Source organism: Gossypium hirsutum, chromosome A09 (genome assembly GCF_007990345.1).
Source record: "Gossypium hirsutum isolate 1008001.06 chromosome A09, Gossypium_hirsutum_v2.1, whole genome shotgun sequence".
Classification (NCBI taxonomy): Eukaryota; Viridiplantae; Streptophyta; class Magnoliopsida; order Malvales; family Malvaceae; genus Gossypium; species Gossypium hirsutum.
This window is the reverse complement of record NC_053432.1, coordinates 70667993-70685608: the sequence shown is the minus strand read 5'-3', so window position 1 is coordinate 70685608 and position 17616 is coordinate 70667993. Positions and strand designations below refer to the sequence as shown.

Below are 17616 nucleotides of genomic sequence, written 5' to 3'. Positions count from 1 at the left end.
GCTTAGCAAGGTGATCTGCAACCAAATTCCGATTTCTTGGAATATGTTTAACCTTCCACATCTCTTCTGCTCTCATAATGCATTTCGTCCTTCTGAGAATGGCAATCCCGGAGTCTCCCAAATCCAAGTTAGACAGATTTGGGTTACTTCAAGATTATCAGTTAAGATAATGGTGCGCCTGTACCCCTTATTAAGCAAAATAAGAATTCTATCAAGGATGCCCTAGACTTTAGCCTTAAACGGAGAACAAACTCCTAAAAAACAAGTAAATCCCACTATCCAGTTACCGTCATGGTCTCTAACCACACCTCCTGTAACAGCATATCCAGAATCTCTAGCCACAGCTCCATCCGTGGATAAAAAAACCCAAGTATCGTCCGAAGAATTTGCAGAGTTTGAACTGTGATTATTTGTTTTACTGCTTCCGTTTCGTAATTCATATTGACGAGCCCAGCAACTAGAAATTTTAACCTCATTCGTTGTGGTCCAAGAAATATTCTAGAAGATAAAAAGGTTTCTATTCTTCCATATAAGCCACACAATTAGTCCTAATAAGCATGGCCAAGAGAGCCCACTATATTGCATTCTATCATGAAAACAAAGGTTAAGTGAAAACCAATTAAGGAAAGAGGTAGAAAAGAACCTTTGTTTAAGTTTTTCTGGAAGTACAAGCGTCCACACATTCGTAGCAAAAGGGTAGTCTCTAAGAACGTGAACCAAGTCTTCAACCGCATGTCCATACAAAGTACACGAAGTACTGTGTCCAATTCCCCTTCTTGCATGCTCCAAATTAGTAAGGAGTCTTTGCTGAAAAGCCAACCAAAGAAAGACTCAGACTCTTTATGGTCTCAAAAATTTCCAAATAAGCTTCTAGTGATCGTCTTAAGGATTCCAAGTTGTCTCTTTTAAAGCCCAATAAGCACTTCGAATTGACAAGGCTCCTGAAGTTTCCCGAGCCTAGATTACCTTGTCTGATCCAAAGTTTGGGTGCGGGGGAGGAATGCTAATAATCCTACAAATCACATCTTCAGGTAGCCAAATACGAAATAGCTCCAAATTCCAACTTCCATCTGATTTGACAAGCTTCCTAACACGACATTCCAAATCAAGGTTAGTAAAAGATTTAATGTTAAAGATTAAAGAACACATACCTGGAATCCAAGGGTTTGACCAACATCGGACAATAGAGCCATCACCAGGAGACCAAATTAAGTTTTTATGGAATAAAGGCCAAATCTTAGAAAGAGATCTCCATAAATGAAAGCATTGGGTTCTACTAATCGAGTCCGGAAACTGACCTTTCCACCTATACTTAGAGCGAAGGACACGAACCCAAAGTGCATCGCTCCTAGAAACAAGACTAAAACCAATCTTCATTAGAAAAGATTTATTTTGATCATCCAAATTTCTAAAGCCAAGGCCACCCCGAGTCTGTGGTTGACAAATAGAGTCCCATCCAATTAAAGACATTTTTGGGTTTCCATCAGTACGACCCCAAATAAAATGTCTGGCCAATTTCTCAATTTCTAAGCAAACACCTTTCAGAATCATTAGAGACTACATAAAATAATTAGGAAGGGAGAGTAAAACTAATTGCGCCAAAGTGATTCTCCCTACCATAGGAAGCATCCTCGCATCCCATTTTTGCATTTTTGCTTTACCTTATCAACAACAAAAGTCAGTGTATTTTTGGTAACCCTTTCGTGAAGAAGAAGAACACCTAAATACCTACTGAGATTCTGAACTTCCTAAAATCTGAACATTTGAGTAATTTGATTACGAACCTCACCCGTAGTGACCTTGGAAAATAATATATTTCTTCTTAACACTAATTCTGTATCCCGAAGTCTCACAAAACTTATTAAGAATGTCATCTAACAACTGTGTTTGATCTAGATGTGCTTTGCAAAAAATCACCAGATCATCAGCAAAAAACAAGTGTGAAACTGTAGGCCATCCCGAGCTAACCGAATAGGTTCCCAATTACCATTATCAATTACAGTCTGAATAATATGCCCTAACTGTTCCATGTAGAGAATAGAAATATAAGGAGATAAAGGACATCCTTGACGGATTCCTCTAATCAGTTTAAACTTTCGAGTAGGCACACCATTCCAAAGGATCTGCATAGTAGAGGAAGATATGGAGGACATAATCACTTGCCGCAGAAAAATAGGAATCACAGCTGCACTTAACGAGGTAGAAATAAACTCCCAACTAACTCTGTCATGTGCTTTCTCCAAGTCAAACTTAACGGTCATCCAGTTTTTCCCTTTCAGTTTGCTCATCATAGAGTGAATGACTTCTTGTGCAAGAATAATGTTATCAAATATATTACGGCTAGCTATAAAACCATCTTGTTCCTGAGTTATCAGTTTAGGAAAAATCGCCTTAAACCGGTTTGCGACCACTTTCATTACTAACTTATAAAGCACAGAGCATAAACTAATGGGTCAAAATTGACTGAAATCTTCAGGACTATCTTTTTGGGGAATTAAAACAATCAACGTGTTATTTAGCTCCTGCTCAACCGGTCTTCAAGAAAAGACATCTTCGACCCACTGGCATACATTATCTCCAAAAGTATCCCACTGGCTTTGGAAGAAAAGGGCATGATACCCATAACTACCAAGTGCTTTCAAAGGCGCCATGTCAAATAATGCCCTTTTAATTTCCTTGTTAGTGACATCACCTTCCAAAAAAGAAACCTCCGAAGAAGTAAGTCTAGGAAAGCCAAAACTAGGAGTGCCTCTTAAGGTAAGGGGAGTCTCACCATAGAGCCTTTCAAATAAATCCACTGCCTTATTCTGTAAGATAATTTGATCAGAACACCATTCCCTATCCTCTAATCGTAAGGTAGTAATACGATTGAATTTTCTTCTCTTGATCGTATGACTATGATAAAATCTCGTGTTTTTATCTCCCAAATGAAGCCAGTCACAGCGAGCCTTTTATCTCCAAAGTAAGTCCTCATGGTTAAGAACATTTTCAAACTCATCTTGAACTTTCAATTCTTTTTGAACTAACTGACTAGAGGGACAATGATCCAAGGCCTTTTGAATTTTGTTAAGCGAGTGCATAAGAAGTCGCTTACATGCACCCAAAAAACCATACACATCCATGTTCCTGATTTTAACAGAAAAAGTAAAATTATTTAAAGAATCAACCATATTACTTAAGAAATTCCATTTCTCTTTTACAAAAGAGGGAAAAGTGTTATGATGCGTCCATCCTACTAAAAATCTGAAGGGTCGTCCTTTAGGCATGCCAAAGTTCGGTCTAGTAGAAAGTAAGAGAGGCCGATGATTAGACTTAATACGAGTGAGATGTTGAGCTAAGCATTGTGGGAATGTTAACATCCATTCGTTGTTTGCTAGAGCCCGGTCTAATCTTACACAAGTACCACCACATTGCCAAGTGAAAGAGGGCCTACAATACACTAAATCCTGCAAAACACAAGAATCAACAAAATTACCAAATAGTTCATAACGTTTACCTACAGTAAAGGGACTTCTCTTATCCGTAGAAGTTTTTATTTAAGTTATTGAGTTATTAAAATAGATGCTATATGGTTTTTTCTATTCGCACTATATACGCCAATCGAAAGCTCTCTTTTCCTTTCTCTTCTACAGTTTAGTTTTTTTTTTGTGAAACAACTTTGAATGTCACTAATCTGCGAACCAAAATTCAAACAACTTTTTTCTCCAATCTCTAATATTGACCGTCATTTCAACTTGGATCTAAGGTGTGTTCTTTTACTTGTCGATGGATATTGATCTACCATATCAATCGTCGAATCATCTTTTGGAACTCACTAGCAGAACTTAAAAAAAAAACTTAACAACCCAATAATTTAAATAAAAACTTTTGAGTAGTTTAGTGACTTATATGAAAACTTTCGAATCGTTTAGTGATCAAATTGTAACTTTTTTAATTAAGTGACCGAAATAAAAAGTTACCCATAATTTAGTGAGTAATGGTGTAATTTACCCTACAATTAAAGAATTCAAAAAATTCTTTAAAGATTTTGTTCATAAAAACAAAATAATGTGAGTTTCTCAGATTGGAACCTAGCATAAATGTGATTTGAAGGAGAGAGATGAATTTTCTTCCGACGCTTCAATGGTAACCGAACACCAATTTTAACTCTGATCCACATAAAATTATTGTACCCTCTATTGATTTGTTTAGCACCATAATCCTCAAAGATACCAATGAAGTTTTCAAACTGTTTAGCAACATTTTCAAAAAAAAAAAATCCTTGAGGAAGATCGTAGACGTGAACCTAAAAACAGGAAAAAATAACATGCGCTGGCATTGGATCCTCGTCTCCCTTTAATCAATGAAAAACCAAAAAATGGTTATTGAAAATCCATGGAGAATCATTAACCACTCTAATAATGTCCAACTAATGATAGAATCGAAATAAGTACCGCTTCTCTCCCAAATATGAAATTTGAATTCCACCTAGGGGGTGTCAAAGATTAGCCAAAATATTTCACATCTCCGAAAAATGAACAATGCTTGCTGTGAGAAAACATCCAACTAGGCACATGTTGTACATCGGTTTTTGCGGATTAGATACACTATGGAGCTGCAAGCCTAGTCTTCTCCATCAGTAATACTCAAACCCGCAATTTCATTTTTCATAGAGAAAAATGGAAATAAACACATCAAAGACAAACACAAAAACACACGAGAACAAAAAAACACTAGAAGAATAAAAAAAATGCCACTTAGAGCAAACAGATAGAACAAAAATGTTGAACGGTGTAGTTTTAAGTGTTTTGGGTTTAAATTTGATTATTTATATTAATTATAAATTGACATGGAGATTATGTAGAAAAAAATACAAGTCCTTAAGATAATTGATGAGTTAGTAAACTGTTAGCATTTTAACGATTTTGAACTAAAAATAAATAAATTGATAAGTTGAATGATTATTTTATAATTTTTTAAAGTTTAATGACCTAACAAAAAACTTTCTAATAATCGGATGACTATTTATGGAATTTGCCCCACAAAAAAATAAAGAGTACAAAATACCAAGAACAATGCAAGATACACAGCAAAGCCCAAAAGACTCGTATAGTTTGAAAATGCACAATTCCCTCGTATGGCCATGATGCAATGCAATCCAACAAATATCAGCCCATAAGCCTTATATATATTTATAATGTCTGATACTTGAAATTATCAAAATATTTGGGTTTAGATTCAACGTTTATTCTATTAAAATTATTATTATTTGTTTGGTGTAAAAAAATAAAAACAATCCAAATAAATTAAACTAGACCCTCAAATGGAGATCTTTCAAGATCTGTAATCTTGCTCTCTTGTCGCGAATTTGTTTAACCAATCTATCTGCCAAGTTGTTCTCGTCTCGAGAGATATGCTGAATATTTCAATGGAGAATTTTTTTATAAAAGTTTATGGATTCTCCTAATCAAAGCTGAAATGGAACTTCCATCAAATGTTTCCTGAATGACTTTAATAGCTTCACATGTTTCAATTAAAATAAGTTGAAAACCCTTATCTAGTGTCAGATTCAACTCATCCAAGATGCCCCCATAGTTTAAAAAATAAAAATAAATAAATAAATGAGACACATGATGATATCTTAATTAATTTGAAGGAAGGTTATTCATAATAGTTTTTCATAAAAAGTGATTTTGTGCAATATTTTTAGCTTAGATAGTTTTTCAAATGATTTATTTTTTAATTTTATCACTTAATTAATTTAATTTAATTAAAGATAAACAACCACAACACATAAAATTTGATTGGTTTAAAATTTTTCTTTCTACATTGTTCTACATAAAGGTTTTAGATTAAAGTTTTATTCAATTCATTAGATTATTTTCTTTCATACATTTTTTCTCGGTTATCTAGTTTTTATAATTGATTCATGAGTAATTCAATTTTTCAATATTTGAATTGTTTTGTTCAATTAAAGACATTGTATCTAGAGAATAAAATTTCGTGATCATTTTGCGTACTAAAGAGAAATACTTATTCTTAAAATAACTTCATGAAAAATTGCTTTTCTTATTTTTTTAGATCCTTCGATTCAAAATACAATAGATGAAGAACAATCATATACCATGAATCTCAAAATTGCAAAAGCTCAAGCTATCAAAGTTGAGAGGCTCAAACAAGCAATATTTAATATTTGAACTTGACAACTTTTTTCAACTTGATTTCTAAGCTCTTTTTTTTTTGTTCATATCAACGCCCAAATTTAGATTCTGTCAAATAGTTTAGTTGTTTTTGTAAGGTCGATCTAATCTAATCTTTAAGATAAATTGTTTAAAATGAATTGATATTGACTTTTATACTTGCACAATATTAGCATCCTTCAAAACTCAAAGATTTTGTTCTAATCTTCAAGACAAATTGTTTCAAATGAATTGATATTGGCTTTTATACTTTCATAACATTAGCATCCTTCAAAACTTAACAAGTTACTAAAACTGTCGAAGTGCTAGCCATAGTACCCGTTGAAAACAATATATATAAATATTATAAAAAAATATAATCAACTATAAAAATAAAAACATTGTTTTTCGGTTGTCGTTGGTGGTTAACGAGGCGTCTTAAGTCGGGTGGTCTAGTGTAGGAACTTTGTAGGATTATTGTGTTCCGATTGTTTACAGCTTCTTTTGTAACGGTACCTCCATCAATCGATCCATCAACAAGACAATGGATCGATAAGAGCGTTCATTCAGGAAATGTCAGGTTGAAAAGGAGCTCGTATAGTCCCCAGCTCAACACATTTGCCTCGTCGCTTCTAGTGTCTCGGCCAGCATTATCTATTTATGTAGCTGTTGAACATTACTAGTTTCGGACGTCCATTTCTGCCGCTTCCAGGAATCGCAAGAGACGGCTCTCCTTGTTCTCCTCCATTGCCCATCCTCCACAACAAAAACTCGGCAAAAAGGCAAGCAATTAATAGAATCAACTTCCCCTGCTTTCTTTTTCTCACATTTCTACCTTCTCTATTTAATGGCTGACCATAGAGTTTTGCTTTCATTGAAATATAGAGACATCATTGACCAAGAACCTAATCAAACTTATTTGAACCCAATCAAATGAGGTAATCGAGAGAAACCAAGAGATGTTGAAACTTAACTTCCCACCAAGTCCTTATTTCCTTAACTAATCTTAAGTTTTCCCTTGCATCATTATCTGCTGTGCGGTGAGCATTTGGAGTGTAACAGCCCAATTTTCAGTAGTGTCAGAACAGTGATTTGAGATCACTAAATTCGATGAAGAAGTTAGAAATATTTTTGAATTAGTGAATTTTGTGATTTAAAAGAAATTATTAGGTAAATTGGGTCGAAAACGAGGTATCGAGACCTCGATATTATAAACTGAGCCGTAAATATTTTTATAAATATTTACGGAGTGTCAATAGGATAATATTAAAGTTTCGTTAAGAAATTTTAATGTTTCGATAGTTAATTATAAAAAGGATTAAATTGCAATAGGGATAAAAGTTTAATTATAGATTAAAGAAAAATTAAAAGGACCAAATAGGCAATTATGCCTTTTTCTAAAGTTGAGGCGGCATAATGAAAGAAATATCTGAGATATTCTAGTTAATATATATATTATATATATGTAAGTAATGATTATTATTATTATATTATATTATATTATATTATATATATATATATATAACAAAAGAAAGAATAGAAAGGAGAAAGAAAGAAACAGAGAGCAAAACGAAACAGAGAAGGGAGAAAGAAAAAAAAGAAAGAGCGACGGTTCAGGGGTTTCAAAACTTCTAAATTCAATTGATCAAGAAGTACGAAACTCGAGGTTAGACAAAGGGAAGAATAAAGTTGAAGACTAAGTTGGTGAATTTGACTATAATTGATACCGAGGTAAGTTTACGGTAAATAAATGCAATATTTCAATATTTATTATTAATGCTGTTAATTTCCAGCAATTATGAATTTATTTTATGAATTTATTTGATGATGATCCAAGCATGAAATGATAGAGAATTAAAATTTAAAAGTCCCGTTGATACATAAGGATGGTACTGGATACGAATGTCATGACATTGGGTAAAGAGATCCCATGTAAGACCATGTCTGGGACATGGCATTGGCATCCTTAAGATCATGAGAGGTCCCCTGTAAGACCATGTCTGGGACATGGCATGGGCACCGAGACGAGAGGTCTCATGTAAGACCATGTCTGGGACATGGCGTTGGCACCGAGATGAGAGGTCCCCTATAAGACCATGTCTGGGACATGGCATGGGCACCATCACGAGAACATCCCATGTAAGACCATGTCTGGGACATGGCTTTGGCATGTTATTATCAGAAGAGACCCGAGTATCCTTATTATTCCAATGTAGCTCAACGGGCTTGTAAACGAATCATGTTCATGAAAGTTCAGTTTAAAGCATAAATGGCAAGCTCAGGTAAGTTGTAAGACTTAAGAACTTATTATACTATCAATTGATGTTCAACGATGCAGCAAGGATTGAGTAAGTTATGCACACAAATATTCTAAGTAAACAAGTAAGAGAACTAGTATGAGATTAACTAAAGAGTAAACTAGAGTTATAGACATTGAGTTTAATTATTTAAGTTAAATATTGTTATTTATTTGCTAGTAAACTTACTAAGCTTTATGCTTACTTCTTTTATTTCTCTTTCTCTTATAGTATTGCAAAGCTACTTCAAGGATCCTAAAGAAGTCGGAGATCGTCCACACTATCAACTACAACTGCTCGGTATTTTATATCGAAACACGTTTAAGTTATGGCATGTATAGGGATTTAGTTATTTTGTATGTTTGTAGTGATGATTTTGCTAATGAGTGATGTGTAAGTATTTGATGATGTATGGTTATTAAAATGATTAAGGATGAAGGTGTTTGTTGTTATGAAAGATTAGGTGATAAATTATGCATGGAAATCATGAAAGGATAAAATTTTGCAAAGAAACAGAATTCAAGCAACACAGTGACGTGAATTTGAAAAATCACCCAAGATAGTATAAAATGAATTAGAGGGTGAATGATATATGGAATTAAAGCTTGTTGAGTCTATTTTCATGGAAAAATAACGGTGTAGAAAAAAAAATTTATATTTTAAGATATGTGAATTTTAGTAAGATAGGGTCAGAACTGTTTTTGGAGTCCCCTGTTCTGAGTTTAGAAAATAATTACAAATTGTACAAAAATGGTTATGAGTTGAAATTTACATGCTTAGATTCCTTAATGAGTCTATTTTCTATAGAAACAAGTAAGAACTTCATATGAAAATCCTATAATGAGAAAACTTATTTTTAGTGACTAGAGGTCAGGGCAGTCTGGTGGTGACACAGGGGAGACTTTAACTAATAAACTGTACTAATTTGCTGAACCAAAAATTCTAAAAATTTTATGGTGAGTAGATATACGAGTCTAGTTTCAGGGAAAATTTACGGGATTAAATTTCGAGTTCTGTAGCTCAAGTTATAATCAATTTAGTAATTACTGCGCGATTGGACAGATTACTGTAAACAGTGAAATTAATTTTTAAAACGAATTTTTATGCCCCGAATTAGTAGGATAAGCTAAGTAATGCCCCGAATTTTTCCGATAGAGGTCTATGGTATCATATGGATGTTGGTCCCTATTTTTGACTCTTGTATTGAGAATCAAACACTCTCCCTAACTCATAAATAGGAGGATAATGCATTTTAGTGCACTTGAATCCAAGTCCTATTGCTTTGACAACAATGTCCATGCTAATCGAGCTAAGACTCAATCGACAAATCAATAAGATTATTTAAATTGAAGTCAAAATGGGAAAAAAAATTAAAGCATTATACCGATTTTACATATGGTAAACTACACCATTAGTCATCAAATTATTGGTAAGTTTTCGTTTTGATCATTCAACTAAAAAAAAGTTACAAATTGGCTATTGGACTGTTTAAAAGTTTTTATTTAAGTCACCGAGTTATTAAAGTTGATGCTATATGGCTTTCTGTGTTTGCACATTTCTGTATCAATTGAAAGCTCTTTTTTTCTTTCTCTTTTACAATGTAGTTTTTTTCATAAAATAATTTTGGATGTAATGAATCTATGAATCAAAATTCAAACAGCTTTTTTCTCCGATCTCCAACACTAACCATCAGGTAGACTTAGATCTAAGGTATATTATTCTATTTATCAATGGGTATTGATCCACCATACCAATTATCGAATTGTCACTTACAGCTCGTTGGTAGAATTTTTAAAAAAAATATAGCAGCCTACTAACTTAAATAATTTTTTTTGAATAGTTTAACAATTTAAACGAAAATTTTTTAAAAGTTTAATGATCAAATTATAACATTTTAGTTAAATAAATAAAATAAAATTTACCTTTAATTTAGTAACTAATGATATAATTTACCGATTAAATAATTGCATATAAAAACTAATAGTAGTTGAAAGCTTTGGTACTTAGTAGAATGCCCAACAGACTAGGATAACTCAAATAAGGGTTAAGAAATGTGACATCTCTCAAGTTTTCACCACGTTTTGTTTGATTGCCAAATGCCAAATGCCAAATGCCAAAGAAGCCCCGAAGAATGACTACAAGTTGTAGTTGCAGTTGAGACAGAGCTTTTATTATTTAAAACTCAAACCACTCGGCAATCATATTTCAAGGCAAATGGGAGCCCCCAACTCACTGTACAGATTAGCAGCTTCTAAATTATGTGCCTCTCCAATCACCACTCACCACAAAGGCTGGTTGGTTGGCTGGCTTCCTCCTCAATCCTCAAATCCAATCTATTTCAATTTATCAAGTTTTCCTATTTTGTCTACAACAGAGCTTCATAAGTTGACAGATTATATTTCAATGTCGGTTGCAATTTCTAAAAAAAAAAAAAAAGTTGACTATTGCTTAATGAAAACAAAACCGCCATAAAATTCCTATCTTAAAACTATATAGCACCCAGTCACCTTCTACAAATTAAAGTATTGCCTTGTTAGCTCAAATGCTCAATCACCCAACCATTGATAACCCAACAAAAATACAAAATAGTTATAATAATAAAAATAAATTCATGAGAATCACAAAGAAGATGAATTTATTATTAATAAATAAATAAAATATTTGTAGAAGAAGACAGGACAACGACCCACCAAACTACCACTCATCAGTTGCTAAAAGTTTACATTGAAGCCTACGAAACCCAGTTGTGTATGATCACTTGTAGCTGTCGGCAGAGGTCATTAAAAAGAGTCCAAGGTAACTGTCTTTCTGTTTCTTTACCTCTTTTTTACACAACAGAAACAGCAAATTGAATAGAAAAGCAATTGGGAAATCTATGAATGAAGCTGAGGAGCAAAAGTGAAGATCTAGCAAGAATTTAGGTTTGGAAGAATCTATCTCAGAAGAAAAGATCAAATGTTGGTCCAAGACCGTGCAGTTCCTAAATCTCCAAAACCTCCCCAGATCAGAAAGCTCCCCACTGTTCAACCCAACAGATTGTCTGAACCCAAAAACCTCGACTTCTCCGCATGGGTACCCGACAACTGCTACAGAATCGTCACTATCTTAGTCCTAATCCTCACCATCGCCGCCGTTTTCTTCATCTACTCCTCCACCAACACAGCTTTTCTCCTTTGCCTCCAATCCGAAACCCAGAGCGCCGTGGATTCCATCTCTCTCCCTCAAATCAACTGGAATTCCATCAAACCCATTCCTGACCGCACTTCGCCTTATGCTAATTTCAATTCAGAGCAATGGGTCGTTGTCTCCGTTTCTAATTACCCCTCCGATGCATTGAAGAAGATGGTGAAGATTAAAGGGTGGCAAGTTTTGGCAATTGGGAACTCCAGGACTCCCAGTGATTGGAGCTTAAAAGGTGCGATTTTTTTGTCTTTAGATATGCAAGCTAATTTGGGTTTTCGCTCTGTGGATCATTTGCCTTACGATTCTTATGTTAGAAAGAGCGTTGGTTACTTGTTTGCGATTCAACATGGTGCCAAAAAGATCTTCGATGCTGATGATCGTGGGGAAGTAATTGATAATGATCTAGGGAAACATTTTGATGTAGAATTAGTAGGGGAAGGGGCTAGGCAAGAAGTTATATTGCAGTATAGCCATGATAATCCTAATAGGACTGTAGTCAACCCTTATATTCATTTCGGCCAACATTCAGTTTGGCCTAGGGGATTACCATTGGAAAATGTGGGTGACTTTGGGCACGAGGAGTTTTACACTGAGGTCTTTGGTGGGAAACAGTTCATACAGCAAGGGATTTCGAATGGGTTACCGGATGTTGATTCCGTGTTTTATTTTACTAGGAAGTCGGGTTTGGAAGCCTTTGATATTAGGTTTGATGAGCATGCACCAAAAGTGGCCTTTCCTCAAGGTATGATGGTGCCATTGAATTCGTTCAATACATTATACCATTCATCGGCCTTTTGGGCCTTGATGCTCCCTGTTTCTGTTAGTACAATGGCTTCAGATGTATTGAGGGGTTACTGGGGACAGCGGCTCTTGTGGGAGATTGGTGGTAATGTTGCTGTGTATCCTCCAACAGTTCATCGGTATGACAGAATTGAGGCATACCCCTTTTCAGAGGAGAAGGATCTTCATGTGAATGTAGGTCGTTTGATCAAATTCTTGGTGTCATGGAGATCAAACAAGCATAGGTTGTTTGAGAAGATATTGGAACTGAGTTATGCCATGGCGGAGGAGGGGTTTTGGACCGAGCAGGATCTCAAGTTTACTGCTGCTTGGCTTCAAGACTTGGTTGCCGTAGGTTATCAGCAGCCAAGGTTGATGACATTGGAACTGGACAGGCCAAGGGCAAATATCGGTCACGGGGATCGAAAAGAATTTATCCCTCAGAAATTGCCATCTGTTCATTTAGCAGTGGAGGAAACAGGGGTGGTTAGTTCTGAGATTGGGAATTTGATACGATGGAGGAAGAATTTTGGAAATATCGTGCTAATCATGTTCTGCAATGGTCCTGTGGAACGTACTGCCCTGGAGTGGAGACTGCTTTACGGGCGGATATTTAAAACTGTGGTTATCTTTTCTGCGCAGAAGAATTCAGATCTTGCCATTGAAGAAGGTCAATTAGATCAAATTTACAAGTAAGTTGCCACAAGAATCATCACTTGCCCTTCACATGATACTTTTAATTTATCAATTTATTTTTCCATGGTGCATTTTCTTAGAATATTGATATATATCTTTTTTAATTTGTTACGTTTGTTGCTTTTGAATATTGTTTTGATAGACTAAAGTGATATTCTGGTTTACTAGATAGCTTTTGCTTTCAGCCATTATTTGCCTAATTTTCTTTCATCTGTACCTGGCCAGGGAGGTTTTGCAATATAAGTCCTGATAAACTGTTCTTTAAATCTTTGGACAAAATGAATTTGGGCATAAATCATTAACCGCAATATTATTCATAGATAACAATTATTAGTTTCTGTTCATCACATTTTCATAAATTACTTTATACACGAACAACCAATATGAAATTTTTGTAAAAGCAACTGATCCATGGACAGCTAAAATGAAAGTCTCTTCATCTTCTTTCACGTGCTTTGCACAGAAAATAATTGGCAGTTATTACATGCATGAGGCGATAAAGAAAATGATATCATATTGTGCTTAGGTAGATGCAGACTTTTAGAAAACTGCTTAATTTCGTTTTATACTTGGTTTTTTTTTTTTCTGTTCATATTGAAGATCTTAACCCGTTGATTTATGTTAATCTTGATCCTTTATATTATCTTATAGATTGGAGGTGTAAATGCAGAGGGACCAGTAAATAATGAATGTAATATATTGGAAAGTGGAGGTTGATATTTGTTGTATAAAGCAACTTGTGTATCTAATAATTATTTTATTTGAATTTTAAAATAATAAATGAGTCTCTCTCCTGATCGTAAATAATTGATCCATAACCTTACTTTTTGCAAAGGGCATTCCATTAGCCTTAAAGAATCGAAGTTGTACTTTAAACAGTTCTTGCATGAAGTAGATTTACCATGGTATTTGAAACCGGGATTTGCTATACCTTGTGATTAGTTTTTGTTGATTCCAGACTGTACCTTCAGACATTTTAAAATCTCTAAATGGCCCCTCTTTCCTGATTTTCTTCATCATCATCAAGAATCCGTTCCTTTCTTGTTGTGGCATCTCTCTTTTCCAATCAAAGTACTACCTCTTCTTTCCCATGATATATCATACGGAGGCTCTCTCTTATACCTTGAGCTAAGCTTTGCCAGGAGGAAGGGGTGCACTGGAAACCTTTTCACTAAGATTCATAATTATTTTACTTTTTTATAGCATAACCTCGGATTATGAATTCTTCTTCTTCTTGTTTTGATTCTTCCTAGTAAGCAAACCCTAAAAGGGAAGAGTTACCTTATAATCCCACTAGAGTTTTACGAATTATAAATGCAATAATAATTGCATGTTTTTGTGTGTTTTTTTTTCTATATTTTTGACAGGTTATCACATTTGGTACTTAAGTCAATTAAGGTTTTGTATGTTCCTTTCTTCTGAATTAAGACTTTCTAAAAGCAGCAAATCGTTGTTAAATGGTCAATTTATGGTTGGTTAACCCTGGAAATTGTAGCTGTTAAGTGAGGTCATGCCTGTTTTACCAGTATTGAGTCATCCTGTTGGAATGTTAAATGATAATTACTTTTACAAAGCATCTTTTATGTTTGCTAATTGTCTCTCAACATATTTTGTAGGCATCTGCCCAAGATATTTGATCGGTTTTCAAGTGCGGATGGCTTTTTATTCCTCGAAGATGATACTGTTCTTAATTACTGGAATCTCTTACAGGCAGACAAGACTAAGCTATGGATAACTGATAAGGTACCTAAATTCTACCTTTTCACTTGGCATTTGTGCTTAACTTGTCGTTTTACATATGTAAAATGTTGTCAATAATTATTTGTCCTACCTACGGTACTTCAGCTTTTGTATTTTCTTTTAAGAATTTATATTGTTCTAGTACTTAGCTGTTACACAGTAGATTTCTCTCGCCATTTATTTGAAGAAAACATTTTGGATTGTTTAAAAATAATTTTGCAAATAGCAATATAATCTTACAAGCTTGGCGTATTATGTTCCTAAAATATGGAATTGTTCATTACGAGTACCTACTAAGTCACCGCTCCTATTTTCTTCTTCATTTGATGGCATTTAGGTATCCATGTCTTGGAGTACTGCATCAACCAAAGGAAGTTCTGATTGGTACTCGAAGCAAGCGGAGCTGGTAAGGAAGGTAGTTAGTACAATGCCGGTTCACTTCCAAGTGAACTATAGAGAAGTTGTGAGGAGTGACCAGAGCCTCACAATTTGCAGTTCTGAGATATTCTACATTCCTCGACGGTTTGTAGCGGACTTTGTTGATCTTGTTAATCTGGTAGGACATCTAGATATCCATCAAAAGGTTTCCATACCCATGTTCTTTTTGTCAATGGATTCACCTCAGAATTTCGATTCAGTGCTTAGTACAATGGTGTATAAGCCAGAAGCACAATCTGCTAATTCTTCTTCGACACATTATTCCACACACGCACCTGCGGTGCATCCATGGAAGGTGTCAAGCGAGCAGGAATTCATAAAGCTAATCAGAATAATGGGTGAAGGTGATCCTCTCTTAACGGAGTTAGTTTGAACATGAATGAAAGGCAGTAGTGTGGAGGAAAGAAACATGTACTACTTTTGTAATTGTAATATGAAAAACTGTTTTTTTTTTTTCTTTTTCTTTCTTTTCTTTACTTGTTCCATAATCATTTTTCAGGGGGAAAGGGGGTGTTCTTTTTGTAAGTTCCTCTGTAGATTCATTACATTTGTATGATTCATTACCGGTTGCAGATTCTATTTGAAGAGAAATGAAATGATTCTGGTCTTTTGGGCTCATCAGTATATACATGAGAAGCTCTCTGTTAATTTTCAATCTTGTTTTCTGATTTTAATGCTTACTGAAATTTCAGGCGGAGAATTAATTTTACATATTATGTCAATTTGATTTTAATTTAATAAATTTAGTCGTAATATATATATTTTTGGTCTATATTTTACACAAAAATTATAAATATTGAGGGTTAAATTTTTATTAAACTAATAAAATATATACAGTTATTAAAATAATATTAATATTATAATTAATTGTTCTTTGTTACTTACTTTCAAATATGATAAAGAGTAAATTGTTCTAATTTATCAATTTACTTAATATTAAAATTAAAATGAATTAAAATGATTTTTTACCTTATATATTTTAAATTTAAAGGATTAAACATTCAAATTTTATTTCATGAGCAATTAGATGTAAATTTTATTTTTATACAAAAATAAATTTTATTTTTTTATTGTTTTCACTTGCCGAATTAGATTTGTATATTTAAAAAAAAAACTTAGTTGTAATAATACATAGGTTTATATCATTTTAAAAAGAACTTCGATGTAGTGTCAATTGAGGCTTAAGTTAAGTGGCATCATAGTTATTGTAATAATTAGGAAAAGGTAGGTTCAAGGGCGCTTAATCCCATATTTTCTTCTGATTTAAGGGTTTGAGGGGTATGGACTGTTGAGGGGGATCCACTCCTTCAGGAGAAGTATACGAAGTGTCATCTGTCGGGCACCTGACCAATCCCCCAACAACTGAAGGTATTGTCTCTCAATGAGAGTTTTGTCTTTCATACTTTGTCAAGAGCCAACGTGCTATGAGCACCTACCCAATGGTCCTAGTTCACTAAGTAGAGAGTGCCTCGGTTGGTGGACCTACAAGACTTAAGGGAGAGGTGCTAATATGGGGCATGAGAATAATTATGTAGTCACGAGTGTGAGAGATAACCTCCTGAGGGACAATATCTTCAGTTGTTGGGAGACTGGTTAACAACCAATGAATGACATTTTGAAAACTTCTCTCGAAAGAGTTGTAAAGCCCCGAATTTTTTGGAATTTTGTACGAGGCTATTCTGATAATTTTATCCGTATATCCGACGAGAGAATTCATTTGTAATAGATTTAATTATTTTTATACTATTAGGAGGTCATTAAAATGCATCTTGACATATTTTAGAGTTTCGAGCTTAATCAAGTAAAATACGAGATGATGGGGTAAAATGATAATTTTGCTCCTGAGGGCATTTGGTAATTTGAGACTAAAATATGGTTCAATATTAATTTTTATGGTGATGTGTGGTGATGAGATGATTTTTAGATTTAAACGTATTGGTTGTATCTTAACATGATTATGCTTTTGCTTTATTGACTTAAATAATGAAAGTACCACTTAGCTTTGTTGTTTAGTGTACAGTTTGTTTATTTTCATGCGCAGGTATTAGTAGATCTCGAAGACCTGAGAAGTGATTCGGCATCCAATCCACAACTCTTGACTCACATATTTCCCTTATGATTTCAATATATGGCATGTACCGAAAGTTTGAGTGTAACAATCCGTTTCCAATAGTGTTAGAAACAATGATTTTGGGACCATAATTTCGACTAGTGAATCAATAATGATCATTTATTTAATATTTACAGGGTTACTATAGTGCCATATTAAAACTTAGTTAGGTAATTTTAATATTTAGATAGTTAATTAAGAAAAAATAACTAAA

General features: G+C 34.1%; 1 protein-coding gene across 1 annotated transcript; it reads left to right on the top strand.

Annotated features, from left to right (window-relative positions):
- The first annotated feature begins 11003 nt into the window (after positions 1-11003).
- LOC107890100 (probable glycosyltransferase STELLO1) lies at positions 11004-15910 on the top strand. Its single transcript, XM_041076579.1, has 3 exons — positions 11004-13110; positions 14731-14857; positions 15192-15910. Exons 1-3 carry the CDS (start codon positions 11411-11413, stop codon positions 15663-15665), a joined length of 2301 nt encoding a protein of 766 aa, XP_040932513.1. The 5' UTR covers positions 11004-11410; the 3' UTR covers positions 15666-15910.
- The last annotated feature ends 1706 nt before the right edge of the window (positions 15911-17616 follow it).

Coding starts and splice junctions, on each gene's coding strand:
- LOC107890100 (XM_041076579.1), top strand. CDS start 11,411: ATGTTGGTCCAAGACCGTGCAGTTCCTAAATCTCCAAAACCTCCCCAG. Junction 13,111..14,730: donor CAATTAGATCAAATTTACAA/GTAAGTTGCCAC, acceptor CATATTTTGTAG/GCATCTGCCCAAGATATTTG. Junction 14,858..15,191: donor AGCTATGGATAACTGATAAG/GTACCTAAATTC, acceptor GATGGCATTTAG/GTATCCATGTCTTGGAGTAC.